Below are 18,710 nucleotides of genomic sequence, written 5' to 3' on the forward strand. Positions count from 1 at the left end.
ACTGTTGTACTGTTTCCAGAGTTTTATTGCTGACCAATTCTCAATTAGTCTCTCAAATTAATTTAATCATAACTCTATATCCACTCCATTCCTTTGCATAAATAAAAACAACAAATGTATGGGTCACTCTTACATACTGAAAATGTATTACATTTTGTAATGTTACAGGAAACATTACTAGTATTTTACTTTGTTAATAAGTGATAACTCAAGAATTGCAGCACACTTATAGGTTAAACTTTGTAGTGGTTTGGACCTCTAGCAATGCAAAAGTGATATCATAATTAATGCCTTAGCTTCACTCCCATAAAACCATCACTCTTCTTTAAAATACCAAAAATAAAATAAAATGGAAATGTTCATTGCAATACAAAGCATTTTATTGTGCTAAGATCCTCTTACATAATGTATAGGTATCATTATTTCTGTGGTGCTCTCATTGACATAATAAATTACCCAGTACAACTATTGTAAAAATCTCAATTCAGTGTTGTGCATCAGCACTGTACCATCCAGAAATCAGTGTGTACAGTGGTTTCTTTCTTTTTTTTTTTTTTTAAATACAAAACACTGGTTTGTGTCATGTGAACTTCTATGAAATGTATCATCATTTTAAATGATTATGTAAGCATCTCAACTGTGACCTGCACTATGTTTTCCAACACAAATAACAATATAAATACTACTCTGTTTTATTTATGTTTTTAATCTTACCTCTCAAAAGTACCAATAATTCACAAGTATATTTGGCTGGGGATAAGGACATGTACATTATGAACATGATATCAGTGGCAAATTTCCATGTTGGCCACAAGTAGGCTATTCACATTTTTCCATCCCTACCATTCTCAACAATTCAAAACCCTACTTTGTCAATGAAATTGTAACTTTATGATTTGTGCACTATCATCCTAGTAACACCACCTTTTTCCAGTACTTAGGATGATTGTGAATTATAGGATTGATGTTTAGATCCTAGATTATTTTTACAACCCAACAATATAGTTAAGATTGCACAAAAAATAGTTTTGGGGTATATTTATGAGCTAATACAAGCTCAGTCATGTACTACTAATAAGGCAGGGTAAGGTCTGCCTTAAGACTATTTACACAATAATGTACATTCAGTTAAAATAATTAAATAATTTTTTTTACATATTCAGTTATCTGGTAAAAATTTGGCTAATGATTATGATGAAATTCAATTACTTAAGTTATGAAAGTTACATCATCATACAAAATGTTGTTCATTAGTTCTGCCTCTATGCACAAAGGAGCTAATGTGTTTAGCTTTTCCTGGTTTGAGGTATATCTTAGATAATTTTTCACCTGTTTTAAGCAAGAAAAGCTTCTCTTACCCAAATAATTTGTTGATTGTGTACACAGAGCTATGCGAACTGCTATATCCAATTGGATATATGTTTTGCAAATTCTGTTTTTTCAGGAATGATCCAGATTTAGTTTTGCCAAAATTCTTTCAGAACAAATGTGACACTGAAAATGTATGCGTTCTTGAACTAAGTTGGTCTGTAAATCGGTAGGATACATTTATTCCAAGAAAAGGGCTTTTTCCACTAAGAACTGATGATGACAATTCACTTTTTTTCTGAGGATGAGAAATGTGTTAACCCTGAAAATATCATTCACAGTCATTCTCATCCCTTCATCCAATATTTCATCATAAATTTCTTTCCTTTTTAGGTTGTCTTTTTCCCAAGTCTTTTGTATACTGCTTTGACATGCTTAATTCCATCGCCTTTTCTTTAAAATACTTAAAATTTTCTTGTTCAAATGAAAAACATGCAAAGAGATTCATGAAGATCAGCACACTGATCCAACTGTGGTAGAAGCCTGAATTTGAACATTCACTTTCTTTATTCTTTCCAAAAATACTTTCCACACATCAACCATTACCACCATTTCCAGCTTTTCTAAACTCAAAAATATTCCTGTTACTTCATTTTGTATTACAGGCTTTTCTGTTACAATCATTCATGATTGATTCCAGTTTTAAGGACTTTGTGCCAAGAATCTCTCAGACTTCTACATGTGTCCTCTCTAGCTGACCAATGTGTCAGATTTACTCTCTTTAGCACTTCCCCTTCCTCAATTTCAGTCACTAATTTTTGCCAGTGTTGTGTGACAGTTATAAAAGAAAAATGTAGATTTCTTAAAGCAACATGAACAAGCAACAAGCTTCTCTGCAATATTCAGTGTAGCTGTAGTTATAAATTTAAAGAGTGAGCAGTACTTATGCTGAGTGTTTTGAGTTCTGAAATAATGGCGGAAAACATTTCTTCAGCTTCACAGCCCTCTGAGGTCAAGAATTTAATAAATCTTTCACACATTTCATCTTTTTCCAAAATGTATCTAATGATAAGGGTAAGTTAGTTCACATGAGCTATGGGAACCCATGATTAAGGAAAAATATTTCACCCCTCTTATCTTATCATCAATCTGTTTTAAGACTTTATGATCCACCAAGAGCACAAACTCATCACAATCTGTCTTTGATAAGTAACAGGTACTTCCAGATATTTGATTCCCACATGATTAAATATGAATGGCTAAAAAAGGATCAAATGCTTCTAACAGTACCAAAATCATAATAACAATTTCTGTTATGTGGATCACTGAACTTTTCATTCTTTCCTCTGCAAGTGAGACCTCTTGAACACAGTCACTTCACAGCAGTAACAACCCTCTTCAGAAAGTTTCTCCAATAAGCAATTTCTTCATCAGTCTAAGCATGCAGAAAATTGTTGAGTCAGCCATTGATCTCACTTCTAGCTTTCAAACTAAGGATACTAGATTGATGATATGCAGAGTTTTCATGCTGAGGTTCTCATTGTTTTGAATTTTTCCAGCCATTAAATCCTTTGTTCTCAAACTGAGTCTTAATATCCAATGGACCAAACACCAAACAGGGCCCACAATATACAGATCTTTTACTTTTAGAATAAACCAACCAATTTCAGTCATACACTTCATTCGTTTTCATTTTTCTTTGGGAGATACTTACTGGTAAGAAACAACACTGATCAGCATATATTTTTTCACTTTTAGAGAAGTCACAGCACTTATTTTGAATGAAGTGGTACCTTTCGATAATCGCCCTTAAGGTATCTTCAATTTCCCATAGAGCTGAATCTTTGTTTAGATTTACTGTTGTTTGCCCTTGGTCACTACTTAATATCTGATTCTGAGATGCATCTTCAACTGTTATACTTATTGATGATTCCTCTATTGCCTCTCCATCAAAAACATAAATATCCATTTCTCAAAAGCAGATTTTCAACAGATGACTGTTGTTGTTGGGCTGCAGAGTTCAAATACGGTTCATCTTTTCCAGATAGTATTGTGTCAGTGCATGTTATGAAAGCTCCTGGTCTTTCAAGACCACTTCCACTACCACTTATAAAAAAAATTGACAATTTTTATTGTTTTACACATAATATCTTCTTGTTTTTCTGTTTCCATTTTGGCCTTTGATTTTATACTCAGTGCCACTACATCACTCTCTCCCATCACTCATTCTAACAATTGTTATCCAAGAACTGAAATCAAAAAGATTACATAGGAGTTTTACTTCTTGTACATAATTATCAGTATCCTTGATTTAGACTTCAGACACTGAATAATTACCAAACATATGTACAAGAAATTTATTTAAATATCATACAAAAAAAACAAAATCTCTTTATGTAGCTTCCAAAATAGCTATTTCTCAAGTTAAATTATGTGTTACTGATTTGTTATGAATGATTTATTGTAATATATTATGATTACTTATCTACTATAAGTTTTTACACATTGTTGATGTTATGTTATGAAGTTATTCATACAGTCCATGAAATAATTTGAAAAATTGCAGCGTACAACCAGAAAAAATGTGCCAGAGAAATATTCATACATGTTGTTTGGCTACGATAACTTGATGATTGCACTTCTGCTGGTACAAGCAGAGAAAATCAGCACTAGCTGAAAGATATTCTTTTGTCTCTGAGTGCCGCCAACATTAATCTGCCCATAAACATGAAGTGGTACTATAAACATTGTTAAGGATATGCTGCAAGCAGCAGATGCTGGCTCCCCATTACCACTCCATTCCCCTTGACATCTTTAATGTGTGGGCAAGGCCATTCCCAGCAGCCATTGCATGAATTGTCAAATTATCATGACCAGATCGTATTAGAATTTGCAAGATACAATCAACCAAGGCAGCTTTTCTTTTGTTTTTGAAGTAAATACCAGATGGGACTTCCCCATTTGTATCGCCACTCTGTATCTGTCTCTCTTGAACTCAGTGCCACCACGTGACATATGCCTACAATAGCATGATCTTGCTTCAGCTTCTGCAGTGTCCACACCATGCTTGTGCAGTCATTTTGGCCAGTCACACTGAGCAAGCAGTAAAGGAAACAAAAGAAAAATTCGGAGTAGGTATTAAAATCCATGGAGAAGAAATAAAAACTTTGAGGTTCACCGATGACATTGTGATTCTGTCAGAGACAGCAAAGGACTTGGAAGAGCAGTTGAATGGAATGGACAGTGTCTTGAAAGGATGATATAAGATGAACATCAACAAAAGCAAAACGAGGATAATGGAATGTAGTCGAATTAAGTCGGGTGATGCTGAGGGAATTAGATTAGGAAATGAGACACTTAAAGTAGTAAAGGAGTTTTGCTATTTGGGGAGCAAAATAACTGATGATGGTCGAAGTAGAGAAGATATAAAATATAGACTGGCAATGGCAAGGAAAGCGTTTCTGAAGAAGAGAAATTTGTTAACATCGAGTATAGATTTAAGTATCAGGAAGTCATTTCTGAAAGTATTTGTATGGAGTGTAGCCGTGTATGGAAGTGAAACATGGACGATAAATAGTTTGGACAAGAAGAGAATAGAAGCTTTCGAAATGTGGTGCTACAGAAGAATGCTGAAGATTAGATGGGTAGACCACATAACTAATGAGGAAGTATTGAATAGGATTGGGGAGAAGAGAAGTTTGTGGCACAACTTGACCAGAAGAAGGGATCGGTTGGTAGGACATGTTCTGAGGCATCAAGGGATCACCAATTTAGTATTGGAGGGCAGCGTGGAGGGTAAAAATCGTAGAGAGAGACCAAGAGATGAATACACTAAGCGGATTCAGAAGGATTTAGGTTGCAGTAGGTACTGGGAGATGAAGAGGCTTGCACGGGATAGAGTAGCATGGAGAGCTGCATCAAACCAGTCTCAGGACTGAAGACCACAACAACAACAACAACAACACTGAGCAAACAGTCATGTCATTCGTCCCCTCACCAAAACCAACACTACTACCCATGTTGTAGAAAAATTAATCTAAGTAGTGGAACATATTACCTGTTGAATTGTTTGTGTGGACTTACTAACATTTAGGCATATATATATGAATCTTTTTAATTTCTGTAAGACACAAAAAAGACACCAAATTTGCCACCACTAAAATCTGCTGCCCTAGGCTCCAGCCTCCTCAGCCTGCTAGTAAATCCCCCACTGTATGGTATTGTAATTTCTGATTATAAAGTATAGATGACACATTGACAGCAATGGCTACTACATTTAGTAGTTACCTCCTCACAGTGGCAGCGGACCTGCCAACAAAGAAAGTAAATCAGGCACTGTGTTCACCAACAGCAGTCATTATTTTCTAAATTACAATCACTAAGAAGATTACAAAAAGCCTTATATCATGATAAAACACAAAATCTTCTCTCTCTTATCTTGTTTCTAGCAGAGTATTAGCAACTTCTGCCAAAAGGACAGGGCCACTCTTGAGTTATCAGTCACTGAGCGAGGTGGCGCAATGGTTAGCACAATGCACTCACATTCAGGAGGATGGCAGTTCAAACCCACATTTGGCATCCAAGTATAGGTTTTGCATGATTTCTTTAGACTGTTCCACTCAAATTCCAAGATGATTCCTTTGAAAAAGCACAGCCGATTTCCTTCCCTATCCTTGACGCCATCCAAGCTTGCATTCTGTCTATTATGACCTCGATATTGACGGGACTTGAAACCCAATCTTCCTTCCTTTGAGTTATCAGTCAGTGACTCAAGGCAATTTCCTAACAAACTGAAACATGTAGTAGTAACATCTTTCAATAAAAAGGGAGGTAAGCATATCATGACCAAGTGCAGACCCAAACATCACCTAGCAATACTTTCAAATGTTTTAGAGAAAGGGTTTTGTAATAGAATACTGCTTCATTTTTCTAAGCAGAATGTATTACATTGTAGTACATTAATACTTGTTCCATAGAGCATGAATACAATATTTTGTAATGATGTGGAACGTGTCCCTCATGTGACTTTCTTTTTAGAGCACCCATATGAAAGCCACACTAGGCTCGTAAAATGAATTCCTAGCAGAGTTAAACAAAAATAGCATTCCATTAATATATTCTGTGACCTTACCTAGATCTTTGGTTTTGTATGTCACAAAATACTACTGGGGAAACTCAAATATTTTCTCATTATTTGTATCTTCTTGCGTAGATCAATTACTACACTGACAACATCAATGACAAACTGCACCATAGGATAAATACTAAACCTTAGCACGGGAAAACGTATGATATGGAGTCTGTTTTCACTATTGCAAGAAGATAGCAAGACTGTTTAATAGATTAACTCCATTTTGTATTAAAATATCTAGGAGAAATGACCAGGAACTTGAATCCACAAAAGACTAAAAAATAGATCCCTTTTAATTGAAACTGCTGCATCTGGGCATAATAGTACATCTGGATAGTAGTTTTCATTTTGACTTTCAATTCACTACTGCCAGTATACACCAATGCTGGATTATCTGTCTAAAAATCACCCTCACATACCAAACATGCTGCAGTGTTTCGTTTTTTTTTTTTGTAAATGTCATGCCATTAGTAAAAAATATGGCACAACAGTGCAACAGTCTGGCATGGCAGGCACATCCACAGAAGCATTAACTGTTTAGACAAGCATGTGGCTTGCAACAGAAACTGTCCTGTATTTAATGAGGGGAAGAATATCAAGATAAAGCTCATTTAGCATGCAACATACACTGAAGCTAAAAATATGTATCACTCTATACAGCCACTCACTTTTACAATGTCTTTTGCATCCTTGTCAAAAAAGCCCATAACAAAAAGGTGTTACTAAACATGTATAAACAGCAAATGCTTCAATTACAATATTATCCTGCAAAGTATAAATATCAACTGAACCTTCCCAAAGACACAGCATCTCCTTGCATCCTTAGTGTCACTTCCAGACCATTATAATAGCGCCAGAAGTTTGTGTTACTATTGCTTTTATGGAACTTTTATACTCATTTGGATAATGAGGTTTTTTTTATTAAGTACATGGGAAGCTAATGCTGCATAATAGCCACTGTTTTCTTCAAACACACTGTATAATTTAGGCACTGTATAGGCATTTACAAAAAAAATACTTTGTTCTATCTGTAGACTTCCTTTTTATTTATTCAACTGCCACGACACAAATTTAGCTTGTACAAATTGACAGCCATGTGACCCATTCACAAGAGGATTAGAATAAAGGCAAATGAGAGAATAACAGAAACACCCCCTCCTGCCCCCTTCTCCCCCTCCCCAAACACACACACGCACACACAAACACACACACACACATCGACTGGAGTGGGGGTTCTATCAAGTGCAGTGGATAGAGGGAAAAAGATGGGGGAGAATGGAGGAGTGGTTGGGGGTGGGTAGGTAGCAGCTTGGAAGGAGGCAGGAGGTCTGCAAGCCAAGAATGCAGGAGGGTGAGGTGGTAAGTGCACAACTAGGGAAGTGACAAGTGGATACTGGCACCAGTGAGGTGCAGCATGCAGTGAAGATGACATTGAGGTGTGGATTGGGAGGTAGTGACAGGACAGAGGAAGGGGAAACTGCTGGATAGAGGTTCTGGATGTAGTTGTTTATCAAGAAGAGTTATGCTTTACCTTATGTGCCAGCTACTAGTTCAATTTGCTGACCCTGATGGACCATTCAGTACTGCCTGGCCACCACTTCATCCTCTGCCAACAGCTTCATTCAGATGTAGTACAGAGTTGCATGGGATCACTACACTGCTCTTCCAGCTGTTGTTAGTTTCTCAGACTTTGAAGCTGCTACTTCTCTCTCAAGTAACTCCTCAATAAGCATCATGAAGCTGGTTGCACCCCTTTTCAGTACTTCTACTAAGAAAGAATCCCTGTAAAATACCAGGAATTGAAACAGATCCTCCACACAGCAGTAACATACACTTATCACTTAGTTACAGACACAGACTTTAACTTATTGCAGAAACTCACAAATCATCTGCTACACCAATAGTTTGCACAGTAACTAAAACAGAAAATATTTACATGATATGTATGCATGTAACACACACACCAGCAAAATATTGTACTGAAAGCGACCAAAATAACAACCGTGTCAAGGAAAGAAGCTACAATAATAATTAAACCATTAGAAACACAAACAATGTTGTCTTCACTGTAAGAGAAGTATTTCAAGAAACTCAAATCAAGAAAAATCATTGTATCTCAGGACACCTTTTTGTGTGTAAAGATTACATGGATTTAAAAGTCATAGAATTCTAATTTTGCCACGGGGGACACAATGACCCCAAAACTAAACCCCCATCAGTTTTAAGTGCAATATTTATATGGAAAGAAAAAGAAGAGGAGATGCAAATACTTCAACATTAAAATGATTCCTGCATTACAGTGCAATGCAGACAGGTTCAAGACTAATGTGAAGGAGCTGGAACACTTGGTGCACCATGGAAGCCCCATGTGTCTGTGTGTCCAAGAAATGCATTTCAAAGATTCTGATACACCTGCTCTGAAAGATTATACCAATTAGAACATATAGCCTCAATAGGGAGATGAAGTATTTGGTAGCAACAAATAACACTCCTCATTCTTTTCCCCGTGGCACAATCTTCTGAATAAAAGTTATCACAGCGCACCTGCTATGTAGGATGTTCCCTTTACTTGCCACCACATGATGTCATAGACAATGAGGCTCTCAACAATCTCTTCATACAGCCCCCCCCCCCCCCCCCCACTCCTCCCTTCCCATTACCATTCCTCTCCCAACTGTTCATTCTCTGTGTGAATTTAGTGCATACAATGTGTAATTGGGCAAACCCACCACAGTTCCAATGGGGCTAGCTCACTGAGAGGTTCATACACGGCACCCATCTCTGGACAGTCATGGGAAGTGGTGAAGGATTTGCTTCCCAGAATACACTTCTCAGGCTTATAAATTTAGAAGCTCCAATGATGACGTAAGAAAAATATGGATCAAATGATGCTTCAGTAAAGAAAATATAAATTTTTTTCTGGCATAGACAGAAAGATATTAACTGTCAGTGAACCGTTGTATTACACAGTCTGAAAACCACAACAGATTTCTTGAAATTTTTTACATAATTTTAACAAAATGCTTCATCTTGTTTTAAAAATGATAAATAGACTGTAGTTTGCACAGTGAACATAATGAACTGAGATATAATCCAAATGTTGGCTTTACAAACTATGTCAAATGATATAAAACTGTATTTAGAAGGGTGGTAAAGGCATCAAAAAAATTTATTTTGAACCATGCAAATAAATCAAAAGTAATATTGTCAGCTATAGAACCTGATTTACAACTAATTTGTTGTGTAACCTGATTTTGGAATTTTATGAACTGCCAACTACAACACTTCAGCTTAGTCACAGAACAGACTTCTAACATGCGGTGCAAGGTAGAAGTCTGTTTTGTGACTAAGCTGAAGTGCTCAGTGATACAAATTTACATGTGCAACAATAGAAATGTGGTGAAAATGCATTCAGTACAAATCTGAAGCACTCAATTATGCAAGTTTATGTGTGCAATGATGTGAAAGCAGAAAAAACTACAAATGTTGTCTGCTGGATGAAAACTATGAAAACAGGTACTCCAAAACAACATTTCATGATAACTAATTAGTAAGAAACATAGCACATGTTGTAATGAAAGCATGAAAGCCGTTTGATGATGAATCGTAATGATTCTAAACAGGTAATGGTACCTTTTGAATAAAGGAACTTAAAATAAATTTGTGGCTGGTTGCTGTCTCAACACCATCAACATTTGTCTTCATATAACAGTCACGGCCTCCAACCACGTCATCATATGACAAAATCACATTATTCACAATGTTGAAAATGGCTGTGATGTGAGGTCTGAGTGGGGTACGGTCAAGTAGGGGGTGCCCCAGGGATCAGCGTTGGGGCCACTCCTATTCCTTATTTATATAAATGATATTCCCTCTAGTATTATGGGTAACTCTCAAATATTTCTGTTTGTTAATGACACTAGTATGGTAGTAAAGGATGTTGTGTGCAACACTGACTCGGTTTCAAATAGTGCAGTTCATGACCTAAGTTCATGGCTTGTAGAAAATAAACTAATGCTAAATCATGGTAAGACTCAGTTTTTATGGTTTCTAACACACAATTAAAAAAAAAAAAAAAAAAAAAAAAAAAACCTGACTTTCAGGATCTTGTTCAAAGATGTAATGCTGCCATTTTTACTGTTTGAATGGTATCTCAAGTAAGTGATCATTACTTAATCTACTTTGCTTATTTTCATTCATTTATGTCATGTGGTGTTACATTCTAGGGTAACTCTTCCCATTCTAAAAGGATTTTTTTGGCTCAGAAATGGGCAGTTCGAGCAATAATTGGTGTAAGTCCATGAACCTCTTGGCGACCCCTGTTCACAAGTCTGGGTATTTTGATATTGGCCTCTCAATATATATATTCCTTACCGTTATTTCTTGTTAACAATATTAGCTTATTCCCAAGAATAAGCAGCTTTCACTCAGTTAATACTTGGCATAAATCAAACCTGCATTTGGATTGGACTTCCTTAACTCTTGTGCAGAAAGGTGTGCAGCATACTGCTGCATCCATTTTCAATAAGCGACCACTCAAATTCAAAAATCTTAGCAGTACTCCATGCACTTTCAAATCAAAACTGAAGAGTTTCCTCATGGGTCATTCCTTCTATTCTGTCAAGGAGTTCCTTGAAAAAGTAAGCTGATTCTTGTTGCACTGTTGATTGTATTTACTTAAACTTATGGATTGATTTTTTTGGGCTCATAAACATTTTATTTTTATCTGTTATTACTCTTATGTTGTAAAGTCATGTACTGACACATTCCATGACCTTGGAAATTTGCTTCTCAATTTGGTCCTGTGGAACTTGATGTGTAAATAAATAAATAAATAAAACACATCTCATTTTTGAAATTGCTGATATACTCTGTAACATACTAGCATTCACTCTCTTCCTCTCCACATCTCTAACAGCTACAGTTCACGTACCAATTAATCAACCTTCAGTCTCATCCCAGGCAAGTCTACAACATAGCATGAATTAATGCAGATATAATCAATCTACAGCAAGCTCCATGTGATGTGGCAGGCATAAAGGCTTTTGTATGACCTAAAGTCAGTGACATTCCATCCGGTTGCACACCCAACCATAGAAAAAATTTTGGTTGCTTATTGATCCACTATAAAGCACATTTCAGATATGTGCTAATCAGTATCTTATGACTCTTCATATGGACTAAATTGTGGTCCTTGCCCAAGGATGGAGCCAGTTTCTGCCTTGGTTGCTGATGAGGATCAAAATGATAATGGATTAAACAAATCATAACAGAGAGGGCACTATAAAATTTACTTTACAATACTTTAACTCAGCACCAATTTACACTGACAGGTCCAAGCAGTGACAGGAGCTTAGCTGCTCAGTAGTTTGTTCCAATAATGTTTTCTAGATCCACTTACCAAATTAATTCACCATATATGATGTAGAGGTGCATGTGATCTCCCAAGCACCAAACTAGATGAGATGCACATTCAAGTTACAGAATTCCTCACCTGCTCTCACTCCTTCAGAATGCTTCAAGCTACCCAGTGAACAGAGCCATTGGACGCACAACATCCATCTACAACATCATCTTACAACATTGAAGGAAGGATAAATGCCCTGTTGGGCACTAGAACATGTTGAAATTTGAGGAAACAAAATGGCAGATGCAGCAGCCACGGAGCCTGCACAGTACCTACAGTAGCATAATGTCAGGTCCACTAATGTGTAGTAACATTGATTTCAAAAAACATGATCATGTACATTACTTGAGAGGGGAGTGGCTGGAAGTAAAAAATAACAATCTGCAGTCAGTTACAAACAACAATTTGCAGTCAGCGATATTGACTTTCACGGCATAACTCCTCCTAGATAAAAATCCTTCTTGCTCCCATTGTCCTTTAACATACTCATTCCTCCTACTTCAAGAGGACCTGCCAGTGTGTGGTGCGTGTTGTGTAAGGCTGGTATGGCTGTCTGCAAACAATATGTTGGAAAAATACAACTAGTTTTCAGATCAGTGGAAAGACTATAACTCGGCAGAAAACATACCCTCTAATTTAAATAATGACAGATAATGTATCAAACCCCCAATAAATTTATGATCTCATCTTCCCTCCGTAAGTCCTTATGTCCTTACCTCTACCTCCTTACTCATGTACTAGGCAAGAAACATGGATAGCACAAATAACTACAGATTGGTATCTGTCTTGTCTGGTATCTTAAATATATTAGAGATGCTTATGCAAGATAAATATTGATTAAATTCTTAAACAAACACAATACTCTGATTCCCATACAATTCAGTTCCCAAAAATGGAAATCCACAAAAACAACTATTTGTAGCCTAACAAAATCTGTTATAGACAGATTATATAAAATAAAGTCTTTTTCTGTCTAAAGGCTTTGACACAATCACTGCCACAGCTCTAACTGAAAAACTTGAAATCTGTGGGATACATGGATAGGCAGCATAATGGATAAAAACATATGTGGCAACATAAGGCAGCATGTAATGACGATCTACATGCAGATATGAAATCCAGGCCATTAAATATATGTACCTCACGGATCTGTACTTGGTTCACTAATGTTCAGTCTCTTTATAAAGAATATCAGAGTCACTGTAAAGGAACAAAAAATAGTTAATGCTGAAATGATGAAACATTAGTCACCAAAAAAACCTGGGAACACATGAAAGAAGTGCATGTATTTTGACAAACAACATAGTGCAGTGTCTCATACAGACTGACTTAATTATAGATCTAAAAAATACTTTGTTCATAGTTTTCAATAACAAAGATAAGGATACATATATGCAGACTGAAGTGATGAATGAAAATTTGTACCAAGGCCAGGATTCAAACCTAGATCTCCTGCTCACCAGGCAGATGTGCTAAACACTACGCCACCCTGGGACAGTGACATTGCACAACTGCATGGACTACCCTAGCATATCTCCCTCCTCAGTCCAAATTTCCATTTACACTTCAGCTTTCTTGATATTCCCACTAAATTCAAACAGCATTGCAGAGGTTCTCCAACTGTAATTCAATAGCACTTCAGCATCAAACAAAATGGAGGAGCCTGCCTGAAAACCATGTATTGGTGCTTTAATCAAATGAAACAATATGGCTCCAGAGACATTTTCAAGTCTCAGACAATGGGGATTTGGGCCAAGGAGGGAGGTGTGCTAGGGTAGTCCATGCAGTTGTGCAAAGCCATTGTGCCAGGGTGGTGCATCTGCATAGTGAGCAGCAGGCTCGGGTTCAAATCCCAGCCTTGGCACAAATTTCCATTCACTGCTTCAGTCTGTACACATAAATCATAGATGATTGAAACTTGAAAAAGTCTCTGGAACAATATAGTTTCATTTAAAGAAAAGGTTTATCATACAAATATATTTATAGATGAAACAAGACTGGAAGAAGATATCTGAGTAAGATTTTTAGGAACTGTGTTAGACAATAATCTCCAATGGAGGGAACATAAAGACATTTTCTGCTGAAAAATAAGTACTATAATATTTATTATGGATAACTTGCACATTATGCTAATACACAACTTCTGTGTGCAGTGTACCATGGCCTTTTTGAACAATATCTATAGTATTGAATTACTGTGTGGGGAAACTCCAACAAATATAACACAAAAAGAATTCATTTATTGTGAAAATGGGCATGAGGACCATTGCTAATAATAAAAAACAGTGATTCATGCAAAACTATCTTGCAGAATCTAACAATACTTACATTTCCTTTCTTGTACAGACTAGTAGCTTCATTAATAAAAGAAAATATATTGCCAGGAAAAATGCAGCTGGCCATTTATATAACACAAGAAATTAAGAACAGCTGAGAAGTATAACAGAAACTAAGAGTTGTTGAAAAAGTTTCTTGATACTCACACATACAACTGGTGAGGTGTCTATCTAAGAGTCTGTTGGGCAGTATGAGAAATATGATGGTTCTGTTAATTTCTTAAGGATTATTTAATGTTGAAAGAATTTTACAGTGTAGAGAAGTATATATGTAACTAGTTACCTGTGTGAAAGAGTGAATGAAAATAATATTTATATCTGTCTGAATATAAAGCTACAAATAAATGCAAATTTTTTATCATATGGCTTTTGTATGTCTGTGTTATAATCACCTAGTTCAAGAATATTTAAATAACTTTGGGGCCTAAACAGAAATGTAGAGGCAAACGTATATAAAATTAGTATCATATTTGCCCAATTTTTGTTTTAAATTATATTTTAAGACACTAGATTAAGTTGACTTGTCATACATTACTAGTACATACTCTGTATATAACTTCAAATCAATAAATCAATTTGTTGTGGCACTTTGGTGCATGACTGTTTTTCAACATTGAATTGCGACAAATTTCATTGCAACCAGTCAGGCTATTAACAGTAGACAAGCAGTTTTCTATAGACATGTTCTTGTACTGCAGTGAAAAATATTTCTATGGACTCCTGCTCAAAAAGAGAGTGAGAGTGAGTGAGAGAGAGAGAGAGAGAGAGAGAGAGATTGGTGCTGTAAATTTATTTGCTTACCATATACATTCAGTTAGTAATGGTCACCTTCAAAGTACAGCCAATTTAAACCTCAACTGTCTGTTATCATTCCTCCCATTGCAGAAAACATTACTGCAAAATTCTGGTCTTTTATTTTTGGTGAACAGAAATAAAAGAATGTATCCTTACTAAACTGTTCATATACTACCTCAGAGTTCAATGATTTTTATGAAATGACAACATGAAGACACAAGTCATAATAAAAAATTATGTCACTAATATACAACAGTAAATAGTTCCTTGGTTATGTACGGTGTTTCACTCCTTTAGTGTTGAGGTAATTTCATCTTGTAAACTGCATTTGTCTCCAAGAGTTGCAGTTTTTAAATCAACTCTTATTCCTGCTAAAAACATGCATAGCTGCATCTTAATGTGGACTAATAATAGCATTGCCAGTAAGGTTTAAATGATATGTGGTTTTTGACATATGAAAAGACTTATCTTTGGTTTGCGTGATCACAAAGTTCAACTTATTCATGTTTTGCAAGCATTTTCTTTTGAATTTATGTGCAATAGATATCGTTTATCATTTATAAAAGTATCAAATGTCACTCTTTCTGTATTAACTAATAATGAGTACGTGTGGAGTTGATATATTTGTTGCTCAACATTTATGATCTGAAATAATACTGCTGTAGGTTAAATGGTAAATTATAACAAACTTGAAAAAAAATTTATTTGTAAGTGAATAATATATTGCATTTTTATCCATTTTTGAAGATGTGTGCAGACCTCCACTTCAATATGGGGTCAGACATAACCACTAGACTCATCGCATCTGCACCCAATCCACCTCAGATTTATCGTTACCAGTTTTCCTTTGAAAGTGACCTAGCACTTACTTCCAGAATGGTTGATCGCAGATTTCCAGGTTAGATTTAATGTTCCTTCACTCATAAAGAAAGTAATATTATTTTATCTGTATAGTTAAGATTTTGTGCCTTAATAAGTTTTTTCATTATTTATTTATTTGTTTATTTTTTATTTTCATATGATGAGGATAGTTCTGGTAGAATGTAAATAATTCAAGAGTAAAGGAGACCACTAACCAAAGAGCAGCAATATTAAGTTGGTGACAGACGCACACACACAAAATGGAAAGAAAACTTGCTAGCCTCCAGAATAAATCCTTAGATGAATGATTCAAAAGTGGTACAACACAATAATATAATCAAGATAATAAACAATACAATACAAAAATACAATAGTGATAAAAAACAATACAGATAACAATGACAAAGGAAATAATCTGAATTACTACTCAAATTATTTATCTCTGTTAAAGAATTCATCAAAAGAGTAGAAACATTTTTCCAGTAGGAATTCCTTTAGCTTTTTTTTTTTTTTTTTTTTTTTTTTTATTGTCTTTTAGACACTTTATATTACTCGGCAGTGCATTAAAGATTTTTGTACTTCTGTACTTTACCCCTTTTTGTACCAGAGAGAGATTTTTCCGTTCACAGTGCATATCACCTTTCCATCTTGTGTTATAATGATGGTATGCCTCATTTGTTTCATATTCAGAGGAATTGAGAAGAGTGAAGGCCATGAGTGAGAGGAGATACTGTGAGATAGTGGTTAATAACCTAACAGTTTAAAAAGATTTCGATATGAGGTTCTTGGAGGGACATTACATATAATTTGGACTACTTTTTCCTGGCTTACAAAAAATTTTTTTTGAAAGTGGTGAGTTGCCCCAAAAGATTATTCCATAGCACATCACTGAATGAAATTAGCCAAAATATGTAGACCTTGATATGTTGATGTCTCCAATTTTGGAGATTATTCAGATAGCAAATGTTGCTGACCTAAGCTTTTTTAGTGTTTGTTGTATGTGGAATTCCCAGCTGAGCTGGTTATCTATGTGAACGCCTAGGAACTTTGTGCACTGAATGCTCTGTAGCTGTTGGCTCTCGTGTGCAATGTTAATCTCTACTGGGCTTATGTAACTGGATTGGAACTGCATGTAATTTGTTTTACTGAGGTTTATTGCTAGACAATTTGGTGTACTAGGGTGGGGTGGTGATTGTATTGGGTGAGAGATGAGCATGGTTGGCTTATGGCTTATGGCACACAGGGAGGCAGCAGGCTTTTGTCTTGGAATGCAAGAGGAAAGGATGGCAGGTGATACATGAGCACTGGAGCCACTGATTCGAAGTGCACAATGAAGATGATATGGAGGAATGGATTGTGAAGGAAAGGGGAAAGTGTTGAGTAGAGGGTGTGGGGAAAGTGGGTTAGTGGAAAGTGAAGCCAGGAAGTTTACAGGAGTGAAAGATGTGTAGCAAGAATTAATCCCATCTGTGCAGTTAAACTCTGGTGCTAGAAGGAAGGGTTCAGATGGCCCAGGAAGTGAAGCAGCCATTGAACTTGAGCATGTTGCGCTCTTAGCCATTCATCTTGGTAGACAGCTGGTTGGTTGTCACACTGACATAAAAAGCTGTGCAGTGATTTCAACAGAGTTGGTACATGACTTAGCTGCTTTAACGGGTGGCCATGTGTCTGATGGGATAGGGTAAACCTGTGAGAAGACTGGAGTAAGATGTTCCAGGTGGGTGGACTGGGCAAGTCTTGTATCTGGGTCATCCACAGGGAAATGACACCTGTAACAATGGGGTGGGAGAGGGAGTGACATAGGGATTGACCAGTATGTTGTGTAGATTGTGTGGGCAGCAGAATGGCACTTTAGGAGGCATGGAAAGGGTCTTGGGTAGGAATGTCCCTCATTTCCAGGCATGATGGTAGATAATAAAAGCCCTGGTGAAGGATATGGTTCAGTTGCACCAGTCCAGGGTGACACTGAATGACAAGGGTGTCACTGCTTTGTAGCTGATTCTTGGGGTTGGTGGGAATATTGGCGGCGTTTGAGGGTGACATGGGAAATCTGTTTGCTGACTATGTTTCAGGGGTAGTGCCTGTCTGTGGAGACTCTTCTGAGGCCTCAGTGGCACAGATATGGGCACCCACACGGAATACTCCTATGCAAACCTTTTTATGGGCCAAGTAGAGGAAATCTTCCTAGCCTCCCAAAACCCTGAACCTCTTATCTGGTTCAGAATCATTGATAATATCTTCATGACCAGGACTCGGGGCCAAGACACCCTATCCGTATTCCTCCAACCTTAACTCCTTCTCTCCCACCCATTTTACTTGGTCATCCTCAACACAATGTGCCTTCATCATGTATGCTACCACCACCTCTCTGATGTTTCCACCCATGCCTCTGTCCATATTAAGTCCACTAACCACCAACATACCTGCATTTTGACAACTCTCACCCCTTTCACATAAAATATTCCTCCCATACAGCCTGGTCAACCAACGATGGCATATCTGCACTGACAAAAATTCCCTTGCCCATTATACTGAAAGTCTGGTACTTCCTTAATGTCCCTCCCTTCCTCCATAACTCCCTCCCTCCTACCCTTTAACCACTATCCACACACCAAACAACCCATACTTCCAACCAGTCACTCTTCTTCCTTAGCTTCATCACCTACATTTCTGGAAATCTCAAATAGCTTGTCTTTTATGTGATAAACTAGAGAAAACTTTTCCAGTAGAACAAATGGCTCCATTTTGTGCACTAAACAACAGACCACATTCCACGTGGAAGTTATTTTAGACCTTGTGTTTTTGGCATTCATATTAAATTTCAAATGAAACAGATTTTTATAGCCACATGGTTAGAGGCGCCACGTCATGG

At 36.6% G+C, this 18,710-nt stretch overlaps 1 protein-coding gene across 1 annotated transcript in view; it reads left to right on the forward strand.

Moving 5' to 3' along the window:
• LOC126456201 (esterase E4-like) overlaps positions 1-18,710 on the forward strand; it is a 405,384-nt gene that overhangs the window by 358,489 nt on the left and 28,185 nt on the right. The window contains exon 10 of the mRNA XM_050091955.1: positions 15,725-15,875. Within this exon, the coding sequence (XP_049947912.1) occupies positions 15,725-15,875 (151 nt within the window). The remainder of the gene's footprint in view (positions 1-15,724; positions 15,876-18,710) is intronic.

This window comes from Schistocerca serialis, chromosome 2 (assembly GCF_023864345.2).
Source record: "Schistocerca serialis cubense isolate TAMUIC-IGC-003099 chromosome 2, iqSchSeri2.2, whole genome shotgun sequence".
In the NCBI taxonomy this organism is placed as follows: Eukaryota; Metazoa; Arthropoda; class Insecta; order Orthoptera; family Acrididae; genus Schistocerca; species Schistocerca serialis.